Source organism: Homarus americanus, unplaced genomic scaffold (genome assembly GCF_018991925.1).
Source record: "Homarus americanus isolate GMGI-L3 unplaced genomic scaffold, GMGI_Hamer_2.0 scaffold54443, whole genome shotgun sequence".
NCBI classification, from domain to species: Eukaryota; Metazoa; Arthropoda; class Malacostraca; order Decapoda; family Nephropidae; genus Homarus; species Homarus americanus.
This window is the reverse complement of record NW_024750852.1, coordinates 9069356-9093368: the sequence shown is the minus strand read 5'-3', so window position 1 is coordinate 9093368 and position 24013 is coordinate 9069356. Positions and strand designations below refer to the sequence as shown.

General features: G+C 42.8%; 1 protein-coding gene across 3 annotated transcripts in view; it reads right to left on the bottom strand.

Annotated features, from left to right (window-relative positions):
• Positions 1-6096: 6096 nt before the first annotated feature.
• LOC121854313 (kinesin-like protein KIF26B) overlaps positions 6097-24013 on the bottom strand; it is a 21231-nt gene continuing 3314 nt past the window's right edge. Inside the window, exons 5-17 of one of the 3 annotated variants that reach the window (XM_042348903.1) lie at positions 23151-23369; positions 22594-22732; positions 21825-21987; positions 21505-21627; positions 19364-20762; positions 18810-18985; positions 18463-18594; positions 15118-15285; positions 14814-14915; positions 12931-14343; positions 12521-12677; positions 11279-11758; positions 6097-7434 (exon numbers count right to left, since the gene is read on the bottom strand). In XM_042348903.1, the coding sequence (XP_042204837.1) occupies positions 6770-7434; positions 11279-11758; positions 12521-12677; positions 12931-14343; positions 14814-14915; positions 15118-15285; positions 18463-18594; positions 18810-18985; positions 19364-20762; positions 21505-21627; positions 21825-21987; positions 22594-22732; positions 23151-23369 (5336 nt within the window). In that variant the 3' untranslated portion in view covers positions 6097-6769. The remainder of the gene's footprint in view (positions 7435-11278; positions 11759-12520; positions 12678-12930; positions 14344-14813; positions 14916-15117; positions 15286-18462; positions 18595-18809; positions 18986-19363; positions 20763-21504; positions 21628-21824; positions 21988-22593; positions 22733-23150; positions 23370-24013) is intronic. The other 2 variants (XM_042348904.1, XM_042348905.1) reach the window with 2 other exon arrangements.

Sequence of the window (24013 nt, the reverse complement as noted above, 5' to 3'; positions counted from 1 at the left end):
CTTCAAACATAGGTTGGATGCTTATATGAGCAATAGGGGTTGGGTGTAAACGGGACTGCCCAGTATGGGCCAATAGGCCCGCTGCAGTTTCCTCCATTCTTATGTTCTTATGTTCTTATGAATAGGGATGGACATTCAGTAAGCAACCAGTTGACTAAACTGCATGATGAATATGCAGAAGGAAAGTGAATATGTATGACAATTTTACTGAATGACATATCTATGAATCTATCTATCTATCTATCTATCTATATATCTATCTATCTATCTATCTATGTATCTATCTATCTATCTATCTATCTTTCTATCTATCTATCTATCTCCTACATCATTATCCTCCACATCTCTCTTATACACCTTTCTATACACAGAGTGGGTGGAGGTAATGCTCAACACCCTGACTTAACACGAGTGAAGGGAGTAGAGGGAAAAAGTGGAAGAGGCGATAAAGATCAAATAACGAGAGGGGAGGGAGAGGACGAGGGGAGAAGTGAGGTGAGGGAGAGTTGTTGGAAGAGGGAGAGGGGGAGGGTTTGTAGAAGAGAGGGAGAAAGAGGGGTGAGAGGGTGATAGAAGACCAGCGGCATACAGAAGAGTAAAGGAAGAGGAGAAAAGGGGGGGGGGCACTTAAAAGCTAGAGAGAGAGAGAGAGAGAGAGAGAGAGAGAGAGAGAGGGGGGGGGGGATGAAACACACACCCCGTGGTTGGTTTAAAGGGCATAGTTCTACGTGTGACTCTTCCCAGTTGTACAAACACGTAGGCCTTATGTAAACAGAACCACTTTTTGACACAAACTCACAATTCCTGAAATCTGACAACACGGAATGTATCAACTTGGTTTATTTTCTTTACTGTTGTCTGTGGGAGGTTGATGTTAGTGTGGCGTCAGCGTGATGTCAGCTATGTTGTGATGTCAGTGAATTGTCAGATATGATGCGATATCAGGGTATGATGGCGTCTTTTTGGTTGTGATGTCAGAATTGAGGTCAGCTTTGTGTTATGAGAATTTAAGGATTATAAAGGAATGGGAAGACATGTTGAGAGAGAAAGAGAGAGAGAGAGAGAGAGAGAGAGAAAAGAAAATTTTCTCGGTATCATTTCCTCCACAATGTGAGGAGTAAAACGAAAAGGAAAGGGAGAGGAAGGACGAAGAGGAGAAGGAGGAGGAGGGAAGGGAGAGGAGGAGGAGAGAAGACACTAAGTATATCTTGAGTACGTCTTCCGCATTGAGACGACCCTTCTCTTGCTGAAGAAAGGGGAAATGGAAGAGGATGAGAAGACGAAGAAGAGAAGGGGGAACACACACACACACACACACACACACACACACACACACACACACACACACACACAGCTTTCCAAAATAAATAAACAGTATCACGCCGCCATCATGCTTCTAACTTGACCCACTGCAACAATTTAGGCATTACACTCAATTCACTTAATTTTTCTATCACTATTACGTTAGACCAAGACAACACACATCCTCCCGCTAATGAAGCAGGAGCGGCTGAGTCCGTGTTCTGATAAGGCAATTCCATTTCTGGCCAATTGGGTCTTCCTGAAGTAATTGTCGAGCGGCTGAAATATGTCACTGGGAACCGATTATTCGAGTCAGTCATCTGGGAGATTAGGGAACGTCTCTCTAACCCAATCATCTTATACCCGGTCGTTCTCAGAGGCGGACAGATGAAGGTAATACAACGTCGGGAAGGAAGATGCTAATACCAGGTGATGGGCAGGTGATGCTGGGAGATAATGGTGATGCTGAGAGATAGTGGTGATGCTGGGAGATAATGGTGATGCTGAGAGATAGTGGTGATGCTGAGAGATAGTGGTGATGCTGAGAGATAGTGGTGATGCTGAGAGATAGTGGTGATGCTGAGAGATAGTGGTGATGCTGGGAGATAATGGTGATGCTGAGAGATAATGGTGATGCTGAGAGATAGTGGTGATGCTGAGAGATAGTGGTGATGCTGAGAGATAGTGGTGATGCTGAAAGATAGTGGTGATGCTGAGAGATAATGGTGGTGCTGAGAGATAGTGGTGATGCTAAGAGATAGTGGTGATGCTGGGAGATAGTGGTGATGCTGGGAGATAGTGGTGATATTGGGAGATAGTGGTGATGCTGAGAGATAATGGTGATGCTGAGAGATAGTGGTGATGCTGAGAGATAGTGGTGATGCTGAGAGATAGTGGTGATGCTGAGAGATAGTGGTGATGCTGAGAGATAGTGGTGATGCTGAGAGATAGTGATAATGCTGGTGACGCTGAGATGGTGTCGATAGTAAGAATTTGTCCCATTGTAAGATAGTGAGGGAAATGACTGTGTGGGTTTGTTTCGCTGTAAGATAGTGATGATCAGATAGTGAGGGAGATAAGTGTGCAGGATGGTGATTCTGTGACCTGAGAGTGAGAAATGATGCTGTGAGCTCATACAGATGGTGATGCTTTGAGCTGAGAGATGGTGATTTTATGCCGGTGTTTATTTTCAGAACAAATCACCAAGTTTGTGCTACATTATTATAATTCCCCGCGTTATGTTGTGTAGCCTTGTTGATCATTATTTATCTGTTGTTTGTCTGTTTGTTTATACATTCTTCTTTGTTACTTATCTTTATCCATCTTTCTTTGTTCTCTTTAGTTATTAGTTTTATCATTCACATTGTCGCTTTGTTGTTTGTGGAGTTGAATTTAAGAAAGATCTTTATTATTATTATTATTATTATTATTATTGTTATTATTATTATTATTATTATTGTTATTATTATTATTATTATTATTATTATTATTATTATTTTTATTATTATTATTATTATTATTATTATTATTATTATTATTATTATTATTATTATTATTATTATTATTATTATTATTATTATTATTATTATTATTTTTAGTGGCAATAGTAATAAGTAGTAGTTGAAGTAGTAATGTTAATACTGTAACCCTTATATTCAATATTACCAGTACTATAATATTATATATCTTAAGACAACGAAGACTACTAACACAACGAGGTCATCTTTGGTCACGGTAAGTTGATTAGGTCAGGTTAAATTAGGTCTATTTAAGTAACTCTTGGTACTTAAATACTTACCTTGATTTACCTTGTTTGTGGTTCTTCATTCCTTTAATATATTTCACATTATTTTAACATCTTAACATCATTACATAACAAAGGTGAATAAAACCAACAGATGACATTAACAATCATATTATTATATATTCTTTAATATATAAAACTATAAAAATATCACATGTCAGCGACTTAACCCAAGCAAATGAGGTTCTTTAGAGATAATAAAAAAAACACAAGGTGATTTTATTATTATTTGACTGATTAAATAAATACTTGATGTGACACTCCATTCACCCCACCCGCTTCTCGTCCCTCTGGCAACACTGGGAGATTATGTTATGTTGGGACTGTGTAAACGTCTTGAGTACGATGAGTTAATCCGTTGAGTACGATTAGTTAACCTTTGGAGTACGATGACAACCTCTTGAGTTCGATGACACAGAAATCTCTTACACAAAATGGCATCAGAAATACACCGAGACTCTACTTAACTAAACACCCTCATTTAATACCATTTAGGAGACGAAGTTAACTTACAAAACATTCTGAATATTCTGTACCTTAACTACAGGGTGTAAAGTGTTAAGTGAGCGTATCTAGTTAAGTGTCATTTGGATGCCATGTCTTGTAAGTTATTTTTGTGTTTTATCTTAATCAGTTAGATACATTCTTAGATCTTCACTTACGAGGAAATTTTATCGTAAGACTCACTGAGAATTATGACCCAAAACGTTAACTCTTACTCTTGTGTATTAGATAGAGTTGTGTTTGTAAATAGTGAAAAGTTGAGTAAGAGTTTCTGTCGTTCGTAGTTGTTGATATTGATAATGATAAATAAATATTAATATTAATAAGTAAATGGCATTGACTATTATTTTAATAAGCTTATATATGGAGAAACTAGTGATGAGGGAAGAAGATAGTGGAGATGAATAGAAGGAAGAGGAGAGGGGTGACAATGTGGGGAAAAGGAAAAGTAGAAAAGAGAAGTAGAGGTAGAAAAGGGAAAAATAAGAAAATTAAGACAAACAAAGACTTATCATGATGACTAGTAATTAAGTAATTCCTCTTAAAAAATACTGACGTAAGGTAATCCAGGTAATACTGTTTACACCTGAGGTCGACGAGAAGAAAATTCTCTTAATCAATTACAATCAAGAAAATTAACACCTCAAAGAAAACGGCTCAAAGAACATTTCTGGGAACCGATTATAAAATAAATATCAAACGTACAGTATAATTTTACATATATCTCAAGGTAATTATATAGTGTATATGTCTTATATAACACAACTTATTAAAACCTACAGGCAACAGTCATGTGGAAGGATTAAGGAATATTGATAATAGTACTGTAAATAATAATAATAATAATAATAATAATAATAATGAAAATAATTCTAACATTGATAAAAATAACAATGATAATCATTAAAAAATAAATAAAAATAATAATAGTAATATGAAAATAATAATATTTATTAAAATAACAATTATAATAATTACAACAAATAATAATAATAATAACAATAATAATAATAATAATAATAATAATAATAATAATAATAATATTAATATTAATTACAACAAATAATAATAATAATAATAATAATAATAATAATAATAATATTAATAAAAAAAATAACAATGATAATAATTACAACAAATAATAATCATAATAATAATCTACAGATGGATTCCACTCTTAGACTAGACCGGTTAAGTTAGTTTGAGAATAAGACACTGGTTGGAGAGAGACACACACATACATCTTACCACCCTGTACCAGCGCCAGCATGAGCAGAAGGCAACGCTTGGCTTTTCTACACCACACCTCGCAATTAAATACTTATAGAAACTTAAGCCCGACATACTTTCGCCCGCCTTCTGCCTGGGCTGGCGTTGATTTACGTTACGGTGGTAAAGATCTGAGACATTCGTTCACATGCAGACGTTTAGTTTTCCAGTAAGGACTAAATAAATTATAAAGTATCTCATATCTCGACATATTCTACCTTCTTCCTTCCTCTTCTTCTACTTCATCAGGATAATATGACAAGACGTATAATTGACTCAGCCCACAACGCACACACTAGACACCATCAGCAACAGGCGTTCACTAGGGTCTTCCTTCACCTTATACGCTACGAGTGTTTCTCCTCTGCTGTACACGGCAAGGTTCTTAATGTAGCGAGCGGGTCTATTTACAAGTTCTCCACAGGTTTTGGATTAAGTTCAGTGAGGTCGTGATGGATTCTGGTACACGTTATCTGTACAAGTTGTTTCATGGGGTTTAAATCGGGTTCAGTGACGGTCCGATGGCTCTTGGTCCACACAATGTCTGTACAAATTGTCGCATGGGGTTTAAACTGGTGCCATTAAGGTTCTAATGGGTCATACAGTACCTCATGGGTGTACTGTAGCGTGTCCAGGGTCCCAGCTTACTCGATTCTTGTGTTTCTTCAAGCTGCCATGACATTTTAATGGCCATTCATGGTGCTTCTTCCAACTAGCTTGACATTTTGATGGTAATTCATGGTATTCTTTCTGCTGTCATAGTACAGTATTTCCGTGCTCTGTCATGGCATCGGGTACCATAGAAGTTTAGTGATCAATTATGGTATATTTTTTTTTATACAGATGTTGTTCTTTTGTGAGTCTTAAAAGGACGTGTTGTGTCCCCATCATATGTGACCACTTCACCTCAGGTCCTAATATTTCCAACTAATGACGTGCCAAAACTCACCACGACACCTCATTCACACTCTTTCCTCCTACTCTTTCTCACACACACACACACACACACACACCTCTCACACTCACAGACCTGTATCACACTCCCACAAGCTTTCCTCATACTCAAACATCTCTCACACTCACATATTTCCTCCACATCCACACTCTCACACTCATCCTCCACACTCTCACATTCATCCTCCACACTCTCACACACTCCCCAGTCATTTCGCAAAACATATTATAACTCTACACGATTTTCCTTGATATTTTTTTTGTTTTAATTTTACACCCAAAAAAAAAAATACACTTACCTAAAAGATCTGTACAAAATAGGCAATTGGAAGAACCACCGTGATGGGGAAGGTGGGGTTGGTTTATATATATATGTATACGGGAAGATGATGATATTGAGTTCACAAAGCTATCACACGTAAATTACATAATATAAAATACTGTACAGGTAAATATAAGTGTTTGGTGCTGATAGAACCATTTTTTCTTCTTTTTTAGCTGTAGCTGTTCTGGTTATCTTATATCTAGCTTTTTATTTGTATTTTTTTTTTTACATCACACACTCACACACGACACATCCTTGAGGGCAGATATGGGGCCACGCTGAGCCTTGTGTTTACATGGTGATGGATCCCAGAGGAGGAACTCGAATATTTTTCCCCGTCATAATTATTTGTTTAATGTGACCACAATATCCGGGGCAGAAAAGAAGTATAAAATAATTTTTTTTACAGTGGTTGATAATGAGGATAATTAGAAATATATAAAACAAAATTCTAGAAGTTTGAGACAATGGAGCCACGGTGACCCAGATAACAAAGTAGACTCATAAATCTACTGATTGGTAGAGCATCAGCTGATTGATATAAACAAACTTTGGATCAGCTGCTGGAGTAACAGCTGATCGATGTAAACAAACATAACAGGAAGCTTTAGTCAGAGAATGAAAGACTCCTTCAGGCGCCGCCAGTCCTCCACGTTGAAGCCCTCGCCGATGCTCACTCCGGATCCGATTCTACTGCCCGGAGGCGTTCCGAACCTCCTCATCACAACATCTGTATTAGGTTTATCACAACTGCCTTTGGGTTCTTCCTGTGTCTTGTGTCTTACTGCGTCTCCCTTACCCCGGGTGACACAATCATCTTCATGTTCTCTTTGTGTCATTCCAAGTATTCTCCCCCTGTCTTCTTCGTCGTCGTCTTCTTCATTATCTCGTTCACTCCAGTTACTCGTTCCCCTTCGTAGTACATGGACTTTGTCCTCCGCCTCTTCGTCTTCGACCATCTCCTCTTCACTAATCACAGACAGGTCACAATCAAGAGCTGAGGCGCCCTGGCGCACATCTCTGTCTGGTAGGAACAAGAAGTCATCTAGGAATCCCTCCTCGAAACAGAGATCCTTATCCTGCAGACTGGGGGAGACGTCAAAGGCCTCCCCCTCGCAGATATCCTTGTCCTGTACGTTAGCGGAGGCGTCGAAGCAGGTCGAGAGGAGCAGTCGACTCCTGGCGGCCATTACCCTCTTGGCCAGGATGATAGTCTCCTGTTGGAGCGCCTCTACGTAGCCGTCATCACGCCAGGTCATACACTCCTCAACGTGCACTGGTGGGGAGAGAGAGAGACGGAGTGTTAGTGAGAGTGAAGGAGAGGGTGAGGAAAGAGCGCTGTGTGGGAGAGAGATACGGAAGGTGCGGAAGAGAGAGATAGATAGAGGGGAGAACATAAGAACATATTAAAATAAGGAGTCTACAATAGGCCGGTTGGCCTGCGCATGGCAGCTCCTGTCGAGAGTTACTACCACTCGTCCACCACCCTATTTGTGAATTTATCCAACTTGAATCGGTTGCTCCGAGTCCTATCCTGCTCGGATATTATAAGAACTTTATCTATATCCCCTTTATTGATTCCTTTCACCCACTTAAATACTTCTATTATATCTCCCCGCACTCTTCGTCTTTCTAGGGAATGCAAGTTAAGTTTCTTTAACCTATCCTAATATGGAAGGTTTCTAAGTCCCGGAATGATTTTTGTCATTCTTCGCTGCACCGACTCTAGTGAATTTATATCCATTCTATAATAGGGGCACCAGAACTGAACCGCATAATCGAGGTGCGGCCTGACTAGCGCAAGATATAGTTGCAATAAGACCTCTGCACTCTTGTTACTTACACTTCTAGATATAAAACCCAATACTCTATTTGCCTTATTTCGAACATTAACGCACTGTTTTCTAGGCCGTAGGTCCGGGCTTACAAGTACCCCTAGGTCTCTTTCACAAGTCGACTTCTCTAGGTTGATGTTGTTAAGGCTGTATACATTATAAGTATTTGTTCTTCCAATATTAAGTACACTGCACTTGCTGGTGTTGAATTTCATTTGCCATTTTTCAGACCACCCCTGCAGTTTATTTAGATCCTCCTGTAATGCATTTGCATCCTGCCCTGAATTAATTTGCCGCCCTATTTTGGCGTCATCCGCAAACTTGCTTATGTCACTGCTGATCCCAGTATCTAGATCGTTTATGTAGATTATGAACAAGAGTGGGCCTAGTACTGACCCCTGGGGAACCCCACTGGTTACACGGCCCCACTCAGATTTAACACCATCTACGCTGACCCTCTGCGTTCTATCGGTGAGCCATGATTTTATCCAATTTAAAACTTTCCTCTCGATACCATGAGCCTTAATTTTTCTCAGAAGCCTCTGATGCGGTACTCTGTCAAATGCTTTGCTAAAGTCTAAGTAAATAACATCGTAATTTTCGTCATTATCTACTACCTCGAAGACTTTCCTACAAAAACGTTAGCAGATTTGTTAGACAAGATTTTCCCTTTGTAAACCCATGTTGAGAGTCGTAGATTGATTTGGTTTTCTCTAGATGCGATCGGATGCTATCTGCTGTAATTGATTCAAGAAATTTCCCCACTATTGACGTCAAACTGATCGGCCGGTAATTTGAGGCTGATGCTCTGTCTCTTTTTGAATATGGGTACTACATTTGCCTGTTTCCACAAGTCTGGCACAACTCCAGTGTCTAATGATTTTGTAAATAAGTTTACGAGGGGTCCGCTAATCTGTTCCCTACACTCTTTCAAGACTCGAGGGAAAATTTCATCCGGCCCTGGGGATTTTGTTTTCTTTAGTTTATTTATCTTCTTAAGAACATCCTCTTTTCTGATAGTGATATTCTTTAATTTCTCTTCTTCCTTTCCCTTAAATATCAGTTCCACCTCTGGAATTTCATCTCAAATTTCTTCTGTGAAAACTGATAAGAAGTAGCTGTTCAATGCTTTGCTTATTTCTTCACTGCCATTTATCACTTCTCCCCTCCCTGACTTTAAAGGCCCAACTTTGTAGTGTGTGGGAGAACGACACGAAGGATGAGTAAGAGGGAGAGATGGTGAGAAAGAAACGGGGAAGGAGATGGTATGCGACAGTAAAAGAGAAAGAGATGAGCAAGAGAGAACGAGAGGAATATGATTAACAGAAATAGACTTTAGGGAGAGAGCAAATGACTAAAAGGAAACGAAGTAAAAAGAGACACACGCAGAGATATAAATATGTAGAGAGAGAGAGAGAGAGAGAGAGAGAGAGAGAGAGAGAGAGAGAGAGAGAGAGAGAGAGAGAGAGGACTGAATGCAATAATACAAATATATCACGGCAGCAAATTCACTTAAAACAGCCAAACAAGGTCAACCCACCTGTGTCACTGCAACATATCCCTAGACAGCTGCCATTGTGCCTGGCTATCCCCTAGTGACCTGACCTTACCTGACATGACCTAACCTGACCTGAAATGACATGACCTGACTCTCCCACCTCATCTCTGCTGCCGCACTTGTCATTCCTTAATCCCTTGAACATAAGAACATAAGAAAATAAGGAGTCTGCAATAGGCCGGTTGGCCTGTGCATGGCAGCTCATGTTCAGAGTTGCTACGATACTAACCTACTGAGTGCAATGAATCAGTCCATTGAAGACTTGTTGAACTAAGTAACTTAACCTTTAGAATATAATGTGTTAATCTTTTGAATAAGATTACCAGTTCCTTTTAATATGATTATGACATTTTACACAGAGAATTATGTCATCTTGCTGAGAGGGTTAAGTCATCGTACTCAGGTGATTAAGTCATCGTACTCAGGGGGTAATGTCTTCGTATTCAGGGGATTAAGTCGTCGTACTCATGGGATTGTCATTGTACTTAGGGATTAAGTCATCGTACTCAGTGGGTTAATTCATCGTACTCGGGGGATAATCTCCATAGAGCCAACACAAAAACAAAAAAATAATTCCCTCCATCTTAATTGTTACTTAACTAATAAATGCTTCAGAACTGTAACACAAACTTAACTAATATTACCTGGATAAATAAGCAACACGTAAGGTAATATATGGTTTATCATGCGGGGTTGTCAGGATGCTATGGGGAATAAAATAAAGGAATTTTTTTATGGGTAGTTTATAAGTTATTGTGAACTAAATTAAGCCATACGGAATGGATTGAATTGCACAGGTATTTATTCAGGTAACAAGACGGAGTTTATGAGGTGTTTGTGTTCGTGAACAAGTCTTCCTCCGGCACTTGAAGACACCACGAGACTCGCATATGTGTTTTATAAGTGTTATTATAGTCACTCTGATGTAGCGTATATTATCCTTAGTTTCTCTTATATATTTCACGAAAACTTTTTCTTTTTCATCAGGCTTTAGAGTCACGGTAGTTGGGTGTATGAATAATGTGTTTTTATATACACAAAAGTGCTTTTAGAAGTCGTAGCTGGACGGAATTATGAATAATTTATCTTTATACAAATAAAAAGTGAAATTTGGACCCGCAGGGGCAGTGCGGATACAGCACACTGTACACTAAGTCTTTTATGCGGTGCACAAGGAGACAGTGTGGCCAGAGCTACACTCAGCCGCCTTCACTTCCCAAACTGTGATATTAGGTTCCTATTGACAGCTGAGTTATCTTGCATTGTCTGGAAGCGAACCAGGGACCATTAGGACAGGAGGTGAGCTCTATTTTTTCTCTGCCGCCGCACCCATATATAACCAAACTGGCCTTGAAAGTTATTGTTACAAGAAAACGTTAGGAATAATGTATCTACTTATAACAAAGGTGGTCAAGGTTGAGGCATGCATGACAACACATGTACAGGTAACTAACATACGTCTACCACTAACAAAACAAAGGTACAGGCAAAATAAGAGGTAAGACATGTAGCATCAATATACTGTGTCATCCGATACTGCCGCACTTGTTGAGGGTGAGATCAAAGGAATTATATCAAGCAAAAATTTAGATCTAAGGACTGATGAAATAAATTTTTATCTTTGTATAATACTTTGTAAACAAAATGGCCGAAAACGAAAGGGGGAAGAAGCGCTGCCAGAACAAGCGGTGGCGGGAACGGAGATACACAACAGATCAATGTCTTACACTCGAAGCTCCACCTGGATTTGTCGATCATGAGGCGGCTCTTGGCAGCCTCCAGCTCCTGCTTGAGTTGGTCCTGCTTCTCCCTGAGGGCGCGGATCTTCTCCTGCGTCCTGCGGCACTTGGCGATGTCTTCCTCGGTCTTGTGGCTCTCGTACCTCGCTACGTCCTCCTCGTCAAACTCTTCCACAGGGACGCGCATAGAGGGACTTCCACCTACACCGCCACCGCTGCCGCCTCCTCCAGACGCCTTGACTTCAAGAGCTGATGTTGCAGTAGTTGTCGTTTTCTGGGTCCTCAAGGGCGATCCAGATGGCATCCTCGATGGCAGATATTTGGAATGGGAATGGGAATGGGAATGACTGGTTATAGAGGGACAGGTCGTTTTTTGGACGTGTTTAGGAGGATGAGTCTCTGAGATTTTGGAACGCGTCTGAGGGGGGTGTCTGGCCTTGGTGGTCCCGGCGGCTATGTTTTCACTCCCTTACGAAGAAAGAAAGATGGTACAAAGAATATGCTGTTTTCTAGTTACTCTCAGACAAATGTTCGCTATATATAACAAGTTTACAATATGAGCGACACAGTGAAGGGGACATTAAGTAGCTCACAGCTCTAACTTACATTGTTTACAGAGGACAACGTTACAATGTGTGACTATTAACGACTGAGGGCTAACCTAACCTAACCTTGTGTATAGGACGGGTTTATTGGGGACTTTTAACTAGTAAATTGTTTATTATATATAGACCAAAATATAAACTATGTCTGGGAACTTCCTCTTTGACCCACACTAACTGACGTACCTTCAGAACACAGGATATCCCCCCCCCCTTATCCTATATTGTATTTTACCTACCATTCTTCTCTAAATCCTCTATATTTACGCTTCATCTTCCAATCTATTTTATACTTATAGCTTTTTTTCCCTCTTGTATGTTTATCATTTTTCCTACACCCTGTTTTCCTATTGTATCTTTACCTCATGATTCTCCTTCCTATCTTTCTCTACCACAACCGACGTCTACCTCACTCAAGCGAACTCCTGAAGTGTCATAGTGCGATCACTGCCTTCTCCTCCTCCTCCGCCTCCTTCCTTGCCATGTTGTATGCCCTTTACACTTTCTAGGACTTATTTTTTCCGCCCATTCCTCTTGTCGTCCCCCCAGCCACCTCCACACCAGCGTACACTTGCCACCATCTGCTTCGCTCTCACATATATTCCTCTACCGCCAGAGCTCGACCTACCTCTCCCTTCAGCCTTGCCCTTGAGGCCGTCGTCGTCGAGGCCGGAGTCCTGGGAGGAGCCGAAGGAGGAGCACTCAGAGTCGCGGATGACGGACTCGTAGCCAGAACTCTCCCCATGACGACTCTCGCCCCTGGACCGTCTCGCCCGTGGGATCACCTGGACGCAGACACACACACACACACTACCTCATTAGACATAGTTATGACACCTGTATGGTTATATCATCCAAGTAACAGCAAAAAGTCACATCTATTCTACAATGGAAAGTATGTAGTGCACTTTACCTTTCAAGCTCTGTAATATAATCTTAATTTACTTTGTGTTCAAATGACGATATTTTACACACACACACACACACACACACACACACTCTCTAATTAAGACAGTATGACAGAATAGTGTGACGCACCTTAAGGCCGACGCCTGAGTCAGCGCCGGAGTCGTAGCCAGGGTGGATGGCGGCGGTGGTGACGGGGAGGAATGGCGGCAGAGGGGAGTCCCAGTGGAAGCCTTGGTACCGCTGACTCTGTTGCTGCTGCTGCTGTTGTTGTGGAGGTTGTTGACACTGTTGCTGCTGCTGTAGAGGCTGCTGGCACTGCTGTTGTGGCTGCTCTCTGCTCTCTCTCCTCCCGCTCCGTCCACTGCGATTCTCTGAGCTCTTGCGCGCTGGGGATTTGCTCTTCAAGCTACCATTAGACCGATCAGAGTCCAGCTTCTGGAGGGCCTTAGTGTTCTTGTTGTCTGGTTGCTTGGTGGTGTCGGGGCCGTAGTGGTTCTCCTGGGAGTGACTCACCTTCCCCTCCTTGTTGCTCTTGTTGTCCTTGGACGCACAAGTCTTGAAGTCCTTCGATCGTTCTCTCTCTCGCTGGGACTTTTTGTCGCTCTTCTCCGAGCTCTTGCCTGACGATGTTGGGGACTTGTTGCTGGATTTCGAATTAGATTTGCTACTTTTCTTGGAGGTGTCCTTTGGAGAACCTTTGTGCTTCGGACTGCCAAAAAAACGACTCCAGCTCAGCTTGCTGTGGGTGGAGCCCTCTTCACAGTCCGCCTCCTCCTTGTAGACACAGGACTTGCTTGACTTGGACAGTAACCCGAGTTTCTTCTTTCTCTTTTCCTTCTTTACTTTAACTTGCTTAACATTACTCTCGTCGTCAGAAAGGGAGGCGCCGTTGCCGGGTAATCTTTCCTGCAGCGTCGTTGTCAGGGGTACAGCGTTATCTGGGGGCGCAGCGTCAGCCTGGGGTTCAGTATGGGCGAATTCCCCGTTTAGATTAGGATTGGAGGCGCCATCTGGCTGTCTGAGAGCGCTGAGAGTCGTTAAACTGACGTAGTTGCTGGGCAGATACGGCATAATATCACTCTGGATGTCGTAAAGAGGATCGTTGACGTCCTTAGAGACTTCTGATGACGTGTCTTCCCCCTCAGTCTTTTCCTCATGCGTCTCACTCTGGACATCGATCTCCTCCGGCAGTAGAGACTTCCAGCTGAACTCATAATCCCTCCCGCTCATCTTCATGCTGGTCAGGGTGCCCTCTTGACTAAAAAACGGCTGAGGTAAGATCTTTGGCTCAGGTTCCTCTCCTCCTTCAGAGACGCTGGACTCATCCTCACTCACCTCCGTCAGCTCCTTGGCTGACGGCGAGTTGACGGAGTTCCTGCCTCTGGGTGCCTGTTTGGCCAGATTCCTGTAGAACTCGTGGAGCTGCTGCAGTTCCTCCAGCCTCTTGGCGAAGTAGTGGGTCTTGGCGGTGAAGTTTGGGTCCTTGATCATTTGCTCATAGCGGGGGCTGCTCTTGAACTCTCCTCCCGGATGGTCCCCGCCCTGAGGGTGACGGAGGGCTACTGTCAAAGTTATGTGTTGGCTGATGTGACTCATCAACCCAGTCCCCATCCCAGGGCAATGATCATTAATAATGGTGATGGTAAGAATACTGATAGTGATATTATTAATCGTAATTTTCATATAATAATAATAATATTAATAATAATAATAATAATAATAATAATAATAATAATAATAATAATTATTATTATTATTATTATTATTATTATTATTATTATTATTATTATTATTATTATTATTATTATTATTATTATTATTATTATTATTATCATTATTATTATTATTATTATTATTATTATTACGAAGAAGGTAGGACTATTCACCTAAAATACCACCACAAAAAATCGAAAAAACTACCATAAGAAAAAGTAGGAATAATCAGTAGATGACGTCATCATTACAGACAATAGTATTATCATTCACTAGAAAACGGAAGTTTGGGGACTGACCGCGGGGTGAAGGAAGGCCGCGTCACCCACCATCTGCTCTGGCACCTTCAGGGGCTGTAGGGGCTCTTCCAGGACCCCTGACCCGATCTTCGAGGTCACCTGCTGGTAGATTTTAGGAAGACGAGGGTTAAGTGAGGTCATTCTGTCTTTCTTATGTTTACAAAGTTCACAAAGTTCACAAAGTGGGTGGAATAGAGGAATATGGGATGAACAGTGACATAGTAGAGAGAGAGAGAGAGAGAGAGAATAAATATATGACTAGTTAAAGTCGAACAAGAAGTCGAAACAACACAGAGATACTCACATTGTTGAGGGCCTCCAGCTGGTGCAGGTGGTCCATGTGGTGGTCGAGGGGCTCCGCAGACTCACCTGGTTCCTCCTGAAGGGTAGGCAGCAAGTGGCGATGCTGGAGAAAGGGAATGAAGTGGACTCCAGCTTCAGCTAATGTCCGTTCAATATCCTCTTCAGTGACCTTGGGGAGAGAGAGAGACAGTGGTTATATGGAGAGAGAGAGAGAGAGAGAGAGAGAGAGAGAGAGAGAGAGAGAGAGGCGGTTAATTCAGGTCAAACCCAATCATAAACTAACACGTGAAACTGTGCTCGACCTTCGTGACATAACATACATACTCTCGTCACTTGTTCATTAAAACCCTATTATTTGTTCTTCTCTTCTATCTTGTTTTATCAACCATCTTCTCATTTCTTATTCGTAAATAAATCCAAATAACTTAAGAGGATTACAGGATTTGATAAGGGGATTTCTGATTACATTAATATAACTATACGATTTTATAAGGGGCTCTGTGATTATATTAAGCCATTATAAATCTTAAATTACAACCCCGAGTCAATTTTAAATAACAACTCTCAATCAGGTTGTTATTAAGGAAGATTTGGCATAAATTAACAACATCTGTCCTTCGTCTCATCCAACTAACAACCAAATCACCTGGGCCAATTTCGTGCCACTTAGAGTGCAAACAACTATAGGAGTTGTTAAGAAAGTTGGGCGGGGAAAGCTCTCTAAGTATTACCATATTAAGAGTATGAATAAATAATGCCAAGTTTAATGTTTATTCTCTCTCTCTCTCTCTCTCTCTCTCTCTCTCTCTCTCTCTCTCTCTCTCTCTCTTTCTCTCTATAAATAAATACGTTGATAGATAACCAGACTGACAGAAACACACACACACACACACACACACACACACACACACACACACACACACACAGTCAATACAGCTACAAATAGTCTGATAACACGTCACACCTCAAACCAGATACACAAAAAAAACTCCTACGATAAATTTTTCTCGTAAGTATAGATGTTAAATGAACGTATCTAGTTAAAGTAGATTTTCAGTTTAATTGCGAAATTATTTTTTACGTTATATTTGTATTTAATCTTAATTCAAACATTTAAATGCGTTCTTATGTCTTCAAATCCGTGGACTATTTATCTAACGAGCCTTAGTGAATCCCGTACGATCCTTAGTGAATCCGATTAAGCTCGTAACCTACATAAGAATACGCCTTTCCGGGGGTAAATTGAAGTAAATTAGATACTTGGCAACTTATCACTCCAGCTGGTGTAGTTGCCAAGACGTAAATAAAGTGGTGGAATATACGAGGTGTGAGGGAGGAGGGGAAGTAGTCAATATTTACCTCTGATAGAGACATAATTTTCGTGTGTCAATATTGTGTGGTCATGGTTTGGAGAAAAGGAATGTCTCTCTCTCTCTCTCTCTCTCTCTCTCTCTCTCTCTCTCTCTCTCTCTCTCTCTGTTCCGGGATAACATGTCTGGTACAATAATCCTGCCATGTCTGTTTCGTGTTGGCTCACCATTACTTGACCACATAAATAATTTTTGTTCGTTTGTGCTTTTTATGTGTCTTTCTGGACGACACCTCTCGCGTCTGTCTCTCTGTTCATATTTTCTCTTATTTGCGAATATGCAAAGACATCAACATGTCTGCTCGAGTCTGGTGGCACCGTGTAGCTGTCACGATTCTTATCAACAAGTTGGTTGAAATTAGGAGCGTTTGTCTTACTCACATTAAGAGAGAGAGAGAGAGAGAGAGAGAGAGAGAGAGAGAGAGAGAGAGATACCCTAACAAGAAAAGAGAGAGAGACAGACAGACACACAGACACCCGAACAAGAAGCAGAACACCCTGGCTCAGAGTGTCAACAAGTTGGAACACAAATTAGCGAGCGCTTGTCTCACTATCATTAACTTTCCTGAACTCGTCCACGACACGCTGACCTGACACTCTCAACACCTGACAGTAACAAGTGAGAGATGATGAAAATGTGTGTGTGGGGGGGATGAGGGTAGGTGGGTATGTGCGTGTGAGAGGGGATTGGGGGAGTGGGGATTAGTTGTGTGTGGGGGGATTGGGGGGAGTGTGTGTAGGGAGGGAGGGGTATAGGTGGTAGGTGGGAATGTGTGTGTGAGAAGGGATTGGGGTAGTGGGGTGTCTGTATGTGTGTGAGTGTGTATGTAATAATAATAATAATAATAATAATAATAATAATAATAATAATTAACGGTTTATTGAAAGAGCTTGGCAGCCAGAAGGCTGAAAATATACAGTTACATACTTGGGGAATGGGTTTCGAATTACAAATAATATACAAATAACATAAGTGATATAAATATGATATATAATAACTAGATGGGGAAAAGCTCAAACTACAGGGCATCTCAACATAGTGACAGTGCAGGAAGTAGTATTTACTGGGAGTGAATACACTAGTTTATTACAAGTTATTGATAATTTTTACAATGGTTCGGACTGGGCTGTTCTTATAGAGATCAGTTCGTGCACGTATGGGCTGGATGCGGTTGTGGTGTCGAACAGCCATTCTCGGGCTAGGGATCTCAGGTGGTAGTAGGAGCCGGTGTCGAGGATGTGTGTGTGTGTATGTGTGTGTGTGTGTGTGTGTGTGTGTGTGTGTGTGTGTGTGTGTGTGTGTGTGTGTGTGTTAGGGCAGATAAATGAGAAGCGTAAAGGAGATAATGTAAGAGATTGAAAGGAACGGAGGGAGATAAGAGAGAAAAATAGATAAAGAGGAAAGGTAAAAGAAGAGAGAGGCAAGAGAGAAAGAGAAAAACAGACAGAGAGAAGGAAAGAGAAATGGAACGAGACGGGGAAAAGGAACAGGAAAGGGAGAGAGACAGAAGGGAGAAGGAGACTAACAAAGGCAGAGAAAGATAATGAGAGACTTAAAGAGAATGAAAGAAATAGAAAAAAGAAAAAAGACACATAAAGAGAATTTAGTGAAAGAACTGATTTTTTCTGACCAATAATTACCTTAACTTTACGTTCTCATAACCTAATATGGCTCCCAAATAACCACTATTAATTTAAAATGGTCCACATAACCCAATATGGCCCACGATGACCCCACAAAATCCCTAAAATTATCCCAGATGACCCCCAAATGACCCCAGATTTCTCCAAATAGCCCTAGATGACCCCAGAATACCTCAAAATGACCCCCAGATTACCCAAAATAACCCCAGATTATCCCCAAATGACCCCAGCTGACCCAGAATGACCCTCAGATGACTCATTATAACCCCAAGAGGTCCTAAAATTACTTAAAATGGCCCCTATGTGACCCTCAGGTGGCCCCGCAATACATACTTGGCACCAGGAGTCGACCATCTCAACGGGTTCCTCCGGCTCCTCTACCTCGATGTACTCCCTGTCCTCCTCTGCCAGCCACCGGTCCAGCGCCGCTTCCAGCTCCTCTTCCCCCTCGTCCAAGTCTCTCACCTGTCAGGGAGAGTTAGGGAGAATGAGAGAGTGTAAGGAGAGTGAGAGAGAAAAAGGGAGAATAAGTTGTGTGAGAACGTGTGAGTTGGGAGAGTGAGAAAGTGTGAGGAAGAGTTGAGGAGAGTGAGAGAGAGTGTGGGAGAGAACCTGTTTAATTATCCTTTTGTTTTAGAATGTCTACATGTTGAGAGAGAGAGAGAGAGAGAGAGACTCACCTCGTGCAGGATGAACTTGGCAGGTCTAGGGTACACCACTTCCTCCTCAGTGAGGCTCTCCGTGGCAGCGTCCTCAGATGACACTTGAGACTGGTCCTCCTCCATGGGGTCGCCCTCCGCCGTCGTAGTCTCGTCTGAGGACGACCTCACCTCCGTGGCTCTATCCTCCTCCACTGCTTGAGGACGATACATATGCAGCATATATACATGTACAATGTAGGCAAGACACACACACACCCATATATTTACAAATAAAACACACACATACACACACACACACACACACACCGCGACACGTAAGTTACAACGCTGACACACATAAAACGGAAGGTCAGCGTTGTAACTGTGTTTTATGGTCTCCCATGTGTGTGTGTGTAAGTTACAACAGGACCAACAATTAAAACATATGCCCTTCCGATCTCAAAACCCGAGAGCCAATATCATGCAAAACTATATCTTACAAGAGATGAATCACACTGCCTCATGACTTACAGTATTTACCACTGGGGTGACTTAGAGAGCCAAGAACAACAACACTTCCTCGTTCTACTCACCATCAGGCGCCAGGGTCCTCATGTCTACCCGAGGTGTCTCGTTTTCCACGTAGGTGACCTGAAGGACCTCTTCCTCCTCCTCCTCCTCGACCTCGTGACCTCTAATAGCTGAAGTAGCAGGAGCAGTCTGATTGGTCAAGGTCATACGCACGTCACACACTCCCTGGTGACCCCCTGACCTCTGACCTATCGCTGCCGCCACCGTTGCTGGAGGCAAGTTGGCGTTGGCATCCGGAAAAGCGGTCGAACTTAACGACACTTCACTGACACTACTCTGTCTTTTCACTTCACTTCTCACTCCACTTTCAGGCACTTTATCGACATGACTCACCGCGTGTGGCTCTACTTTGTTCACCGGACTCGCACTCTCCGGTTCCTGAGCCTTGGGAGGTTCTGTCTTAAGTGGTTCGGACACGTATGAGTGAACCTTCGGTTTGTTGGTTTCCTCTGGTTCGACCACCGGTTGACTCGCTGCGTGAGGCTTGTCTCCGTAACTCCTTCTCTTACGAGGCGTGACGTCCTTCTCTCTGGTGGTTGTGTGTTGTCCATCTTTACGTAATTCCTTACACTCGCTGCTCTTCCTCTTCTCTCTGTGCTTCTCCTTGTGTCTCGGGGAAGACTCCTCGTCCTCCACGGTCTTGAACTGTGTTAGTTCCTTATACTGTTTATGCTTCGGACTTTTCTGCGAGTGTTCTGAGGACTTGGGTTGGACTTGGGCGTTCTGTGTCTCCACCCACTTCTGTATCATGGACTTCTTGTGGTCGTCCATGTAGCCATAGGTCGCCTCGGGTCCGTCGATCCACGTCTCCAGCTCGTAACTCTTCATCTTGTGTCCGTCGTAAACTTTAGCTCTGTGGAACCTGGGACCGTCTATCCACTGTTCCTCACTGCCGCCGTGTTGGCTCTGAGCCCCACTGGCGTCCGCATGCGGCGTCATACCTGCCGCTACTTTATGTCTACTGTGTCTCGAGACGTGGGGGGATTTAGGGGACTTGGGAGTAGCACCACTAGATAGTTTAGCACCAGACGAAGAAGAATATTTAGTAGGAGTTCTTGGTAAACTCCCGCCACTACCTACCGCACCACTACCACTCACACCGTCACGACTCTTGTGTGAGTCTTTAGTCCTGTGAGGAGACGAGTGCGACCCGTCTTTAGAAGTCACCGAGTGTTTACTTGGTTTCGAGGGACTCTTGCCGCTCCCTGAGACCTTCGAGGACTTCTTAGGCGTCCTCTGGGAGTCCATTTTGGAAGCCCCGTCAACGACCGAGCCTCTGAGGGCCTTGTTCATGGAGCAGCGGTTGTCACCGGAGTTAATAGACGGGAGGTAGACAGGCGGGTGTTCCCCGTCAGTAGCGTCGTCGCCAGCAGGACCCACGTAGATCACGGTGTCACACGACTGGGGGCGAGAGGGGTGGGGGTCATATCATGGTAATACACAAACAGACAAATAAGTTCTAATTCCTTCACTCTGAAATTACTTCTTTCTATTTAGAAAAATCCGTAGTAATAAAATAAAGACCACCAACCTCTAATTACACTCCGTGAATCGCCTTGAATTCCATAACAACATACAATATATGTAAATCCTGCTAGACTGTTGCTTCAAGGTAATATTTCCCCGGCATTAATAAGGAAGAAACGGCTAACTATTATAAGTGATGAGCCGAACGTGACGTGTAATCTGGAGGGTAAAAGTTAAATTTATATTAAGTTGACAGAAAACTTCCTCTCACTCCGAAATTATGACAGATAGACTTAATCTCACCGACTTATAAGATTCAGCTTCTCGCGGATATTTTGTTGAAAAATATTTATTTAATGTTAATTCCAAAACTTGGAGGATCTCGTCCTGCAGCACCAGCTGTTAGTGTACATGTTTGGTGAAGTTGTAAGACTGTAAAGCCACCAAGACGCTCACGTTAAAATGAAAAAAGAAAATTAACTTGTTTGGTGAATTTTGGTAACACTTCTCGCCAGGTCTTACATAACTACAGTATAATAACTGTACACTGTACAGCAACTGTAAGGTAGAAACAGTGTTGACTGAACCTGTGTCACCGACCTGTGCACCGGAAGTGTTGACAGGTGATGATGTTGGCTCACCTGTACAAGGAAGGAAGGAATCAACCTTGTCTCACCTGCTCCGAGGACGAGGGGTCGACGGAGGATGACCCACCCGTGTCCGTGATGGTGCCCCGGGATGACCTTCCTGACCTCGACTCCTCAGATGACCCACCTGAACCTGACCCGCCCATGTGAGGCTGAATACAGGTCGAAGGTCAAACACTTGAGTTTATACGTGGTAAAATATGTGTAGATATATATTTTTTCATATTAAATAATGTTAGTCACGCCTCTCCTTTGAACAATAGTCATCCACAGCTGCAGTAATTCTTAACTCAAACAAGTAAAACAAGAGAACCTTTAATCTGCCGTAGTGTTCCAGCAGCAGACTGACCTTGATGCGTCGTCGTCGCAGCCTGTGGACCCTGGAGGCCAGCTGGATGGTGGCCAGTGTCTCCTGGTAGTGGCCTGACGTAGGAGACACGTGTACCAACATGGCCGCAACGCACCTCACTGACCCAACACACTCTCGTAGTAGCCGCGGCAGCTTCCCGTCCCTGTGGTGTGAGAAGGACGACACAAGACATTAACAAAGGGGATCCGCGGGTACAGGGAGGCAGCACCTGCCAGGGCTCAAGAAGCTTCTGAGTGGCAATGTAAGTGAGCGAGTTGGTGATCAATAGCAAAGTCATAAACGCAGCTGCATTTTGCTCAGCGTCATAATAAGTGTATTTGGTAATTCAAGTATTTTATCATAAAACAAGAAAATATTACCTAGTTAGTCATACTGTGACAAACTCATTTATAATATACATGGAAACAATATCTAAAATAACATTAAAAAGCTACAGAAACTAACATATAACATAAAGTTACATATAGAACATATAACTCGCAGGAGTAAAGTGTCTGATAGCCCCGGCGACCTCAGTAAACAGCATCACACTCCTCAAGGGCTCCTTAAGGGACGCCGATCATACATAAGTCTCCTCACGATTCAAAACAAACACGAAGTTTGATGTCTTAGTGAAGTCAGTACGTGTTGGTGATAATAACGAAGGTGATATTAGAAAAACAATTACATGTATCCTTGTTTACATAAATATTACAAGTGTGTGGCGGCAGGCAGCGTAAACACAGCGGGTAAAAAAACATGTACTCACTTGTAAGGCAGATGCTTCTGTCCATTGAAGATGGCGAGGATGACGTTACCGAGGGAGGAGAGAGTGAGTCTGGAAGGCCCTTTACCTCGCTCCAGGGCCCCGAAGTCCATCAGGTGGAGTCGACTCCTTCCTCCAGCAACTGTGTGCGGATATATAATGTTGATATTTCTGTACCTGCTGAAGAAACTGTCTGGAGAGGAGAGAGAAAGAAAGAGAGAGAAGAGAGAGAAAGAGAGCTATTTTTATTAGATATTTCCAGTGTTGTGAAGACTGATGATAGAGATTTTTAATGGTTGTACAATATTATTTTTTAGATTTTGTGAGAACTGATGGTTACAACGTAGTGTGACCACCTCCCCTCCACAACTCCACCCGGAAAAAGACAACAATTGGGGCTCTGTTATAAGGATCGTACAGATTAACTTACCCCCACTTGTTGTCTCCCTCTTCTGACCTGTATCCTTCTTCTCCCTTTAATCTCCCCCTACTCCCTCCCTTTATTTCCTTCCTTTTATTACCTCCTCTCCCTGAGTTACCATCTCCCTCCACCCTCTTACCTCCGCCCTTGGCCGAGGTATCGACAGAGTACTGGTAGATGTTAAGGGTGAAGACGAGGTGGGCGTGGCGTCCCTGGTCATCGACGAGTCTGTGGGCGAGGGCGGCGTCGAGGAGCTGGGCGGCGCGTTCCACCGTGGGTGCCCTCACCTCCGCCGCGTGGGCTAGCAGGAGTGACGAGCCAGAGTCCTCCATCAGGAACACCCCGGGGGATTGTTCTCCTGTAAGGGGAGGTAAATATGGAGGTAGTTAAGGTGTGATAAGAGAGAGAGAGAGAGAGAGAGAGAGAGAGAGAGAGAGAGAGAGAGTACACAAACTGCAATGAAACCACGAAGCACAATAAGACAAGGTTGAACTGCTGCCCTTACTGTAGAAACAACACCAGTACTACCCTTAAGCATCGCCTAGCTTTCCCCTCCACTCAACAGTACCACACTTATATAAAAGATTCGTCAGACGAACTATCACTCATCATCACCTGCCTACACTGGCGCTCAGATACAGTAGGATCATAAAGACCCGACGGGGATTAACCTTCATCAGACTTATCGAGGGATTATAACATAGAGGATTATCACTCACTTCCTTTCTCCTTATTGTGGATAATCCCTATGTCCTCTCTCCCCCTACCCCCCCTCTCCTTCTCTTCCCCAGTACTTCTCTCCCTCTCTTCCCCTCTACTCATCTCCCTCTCTTTTCCTTCCCTCCTTCTGCCTCCTTTCTCTCCCTTCCTTGTCCTCTCTTCCCCTCCACTCCTCTCTCTCCCTTCCCCTTCATAGTACTCATCCTGAACACAAGACACCCTCCTAGTACTCACCCTAGACACAAGACACCCTCCTAGTACTCAACCTAGACACAAGACACC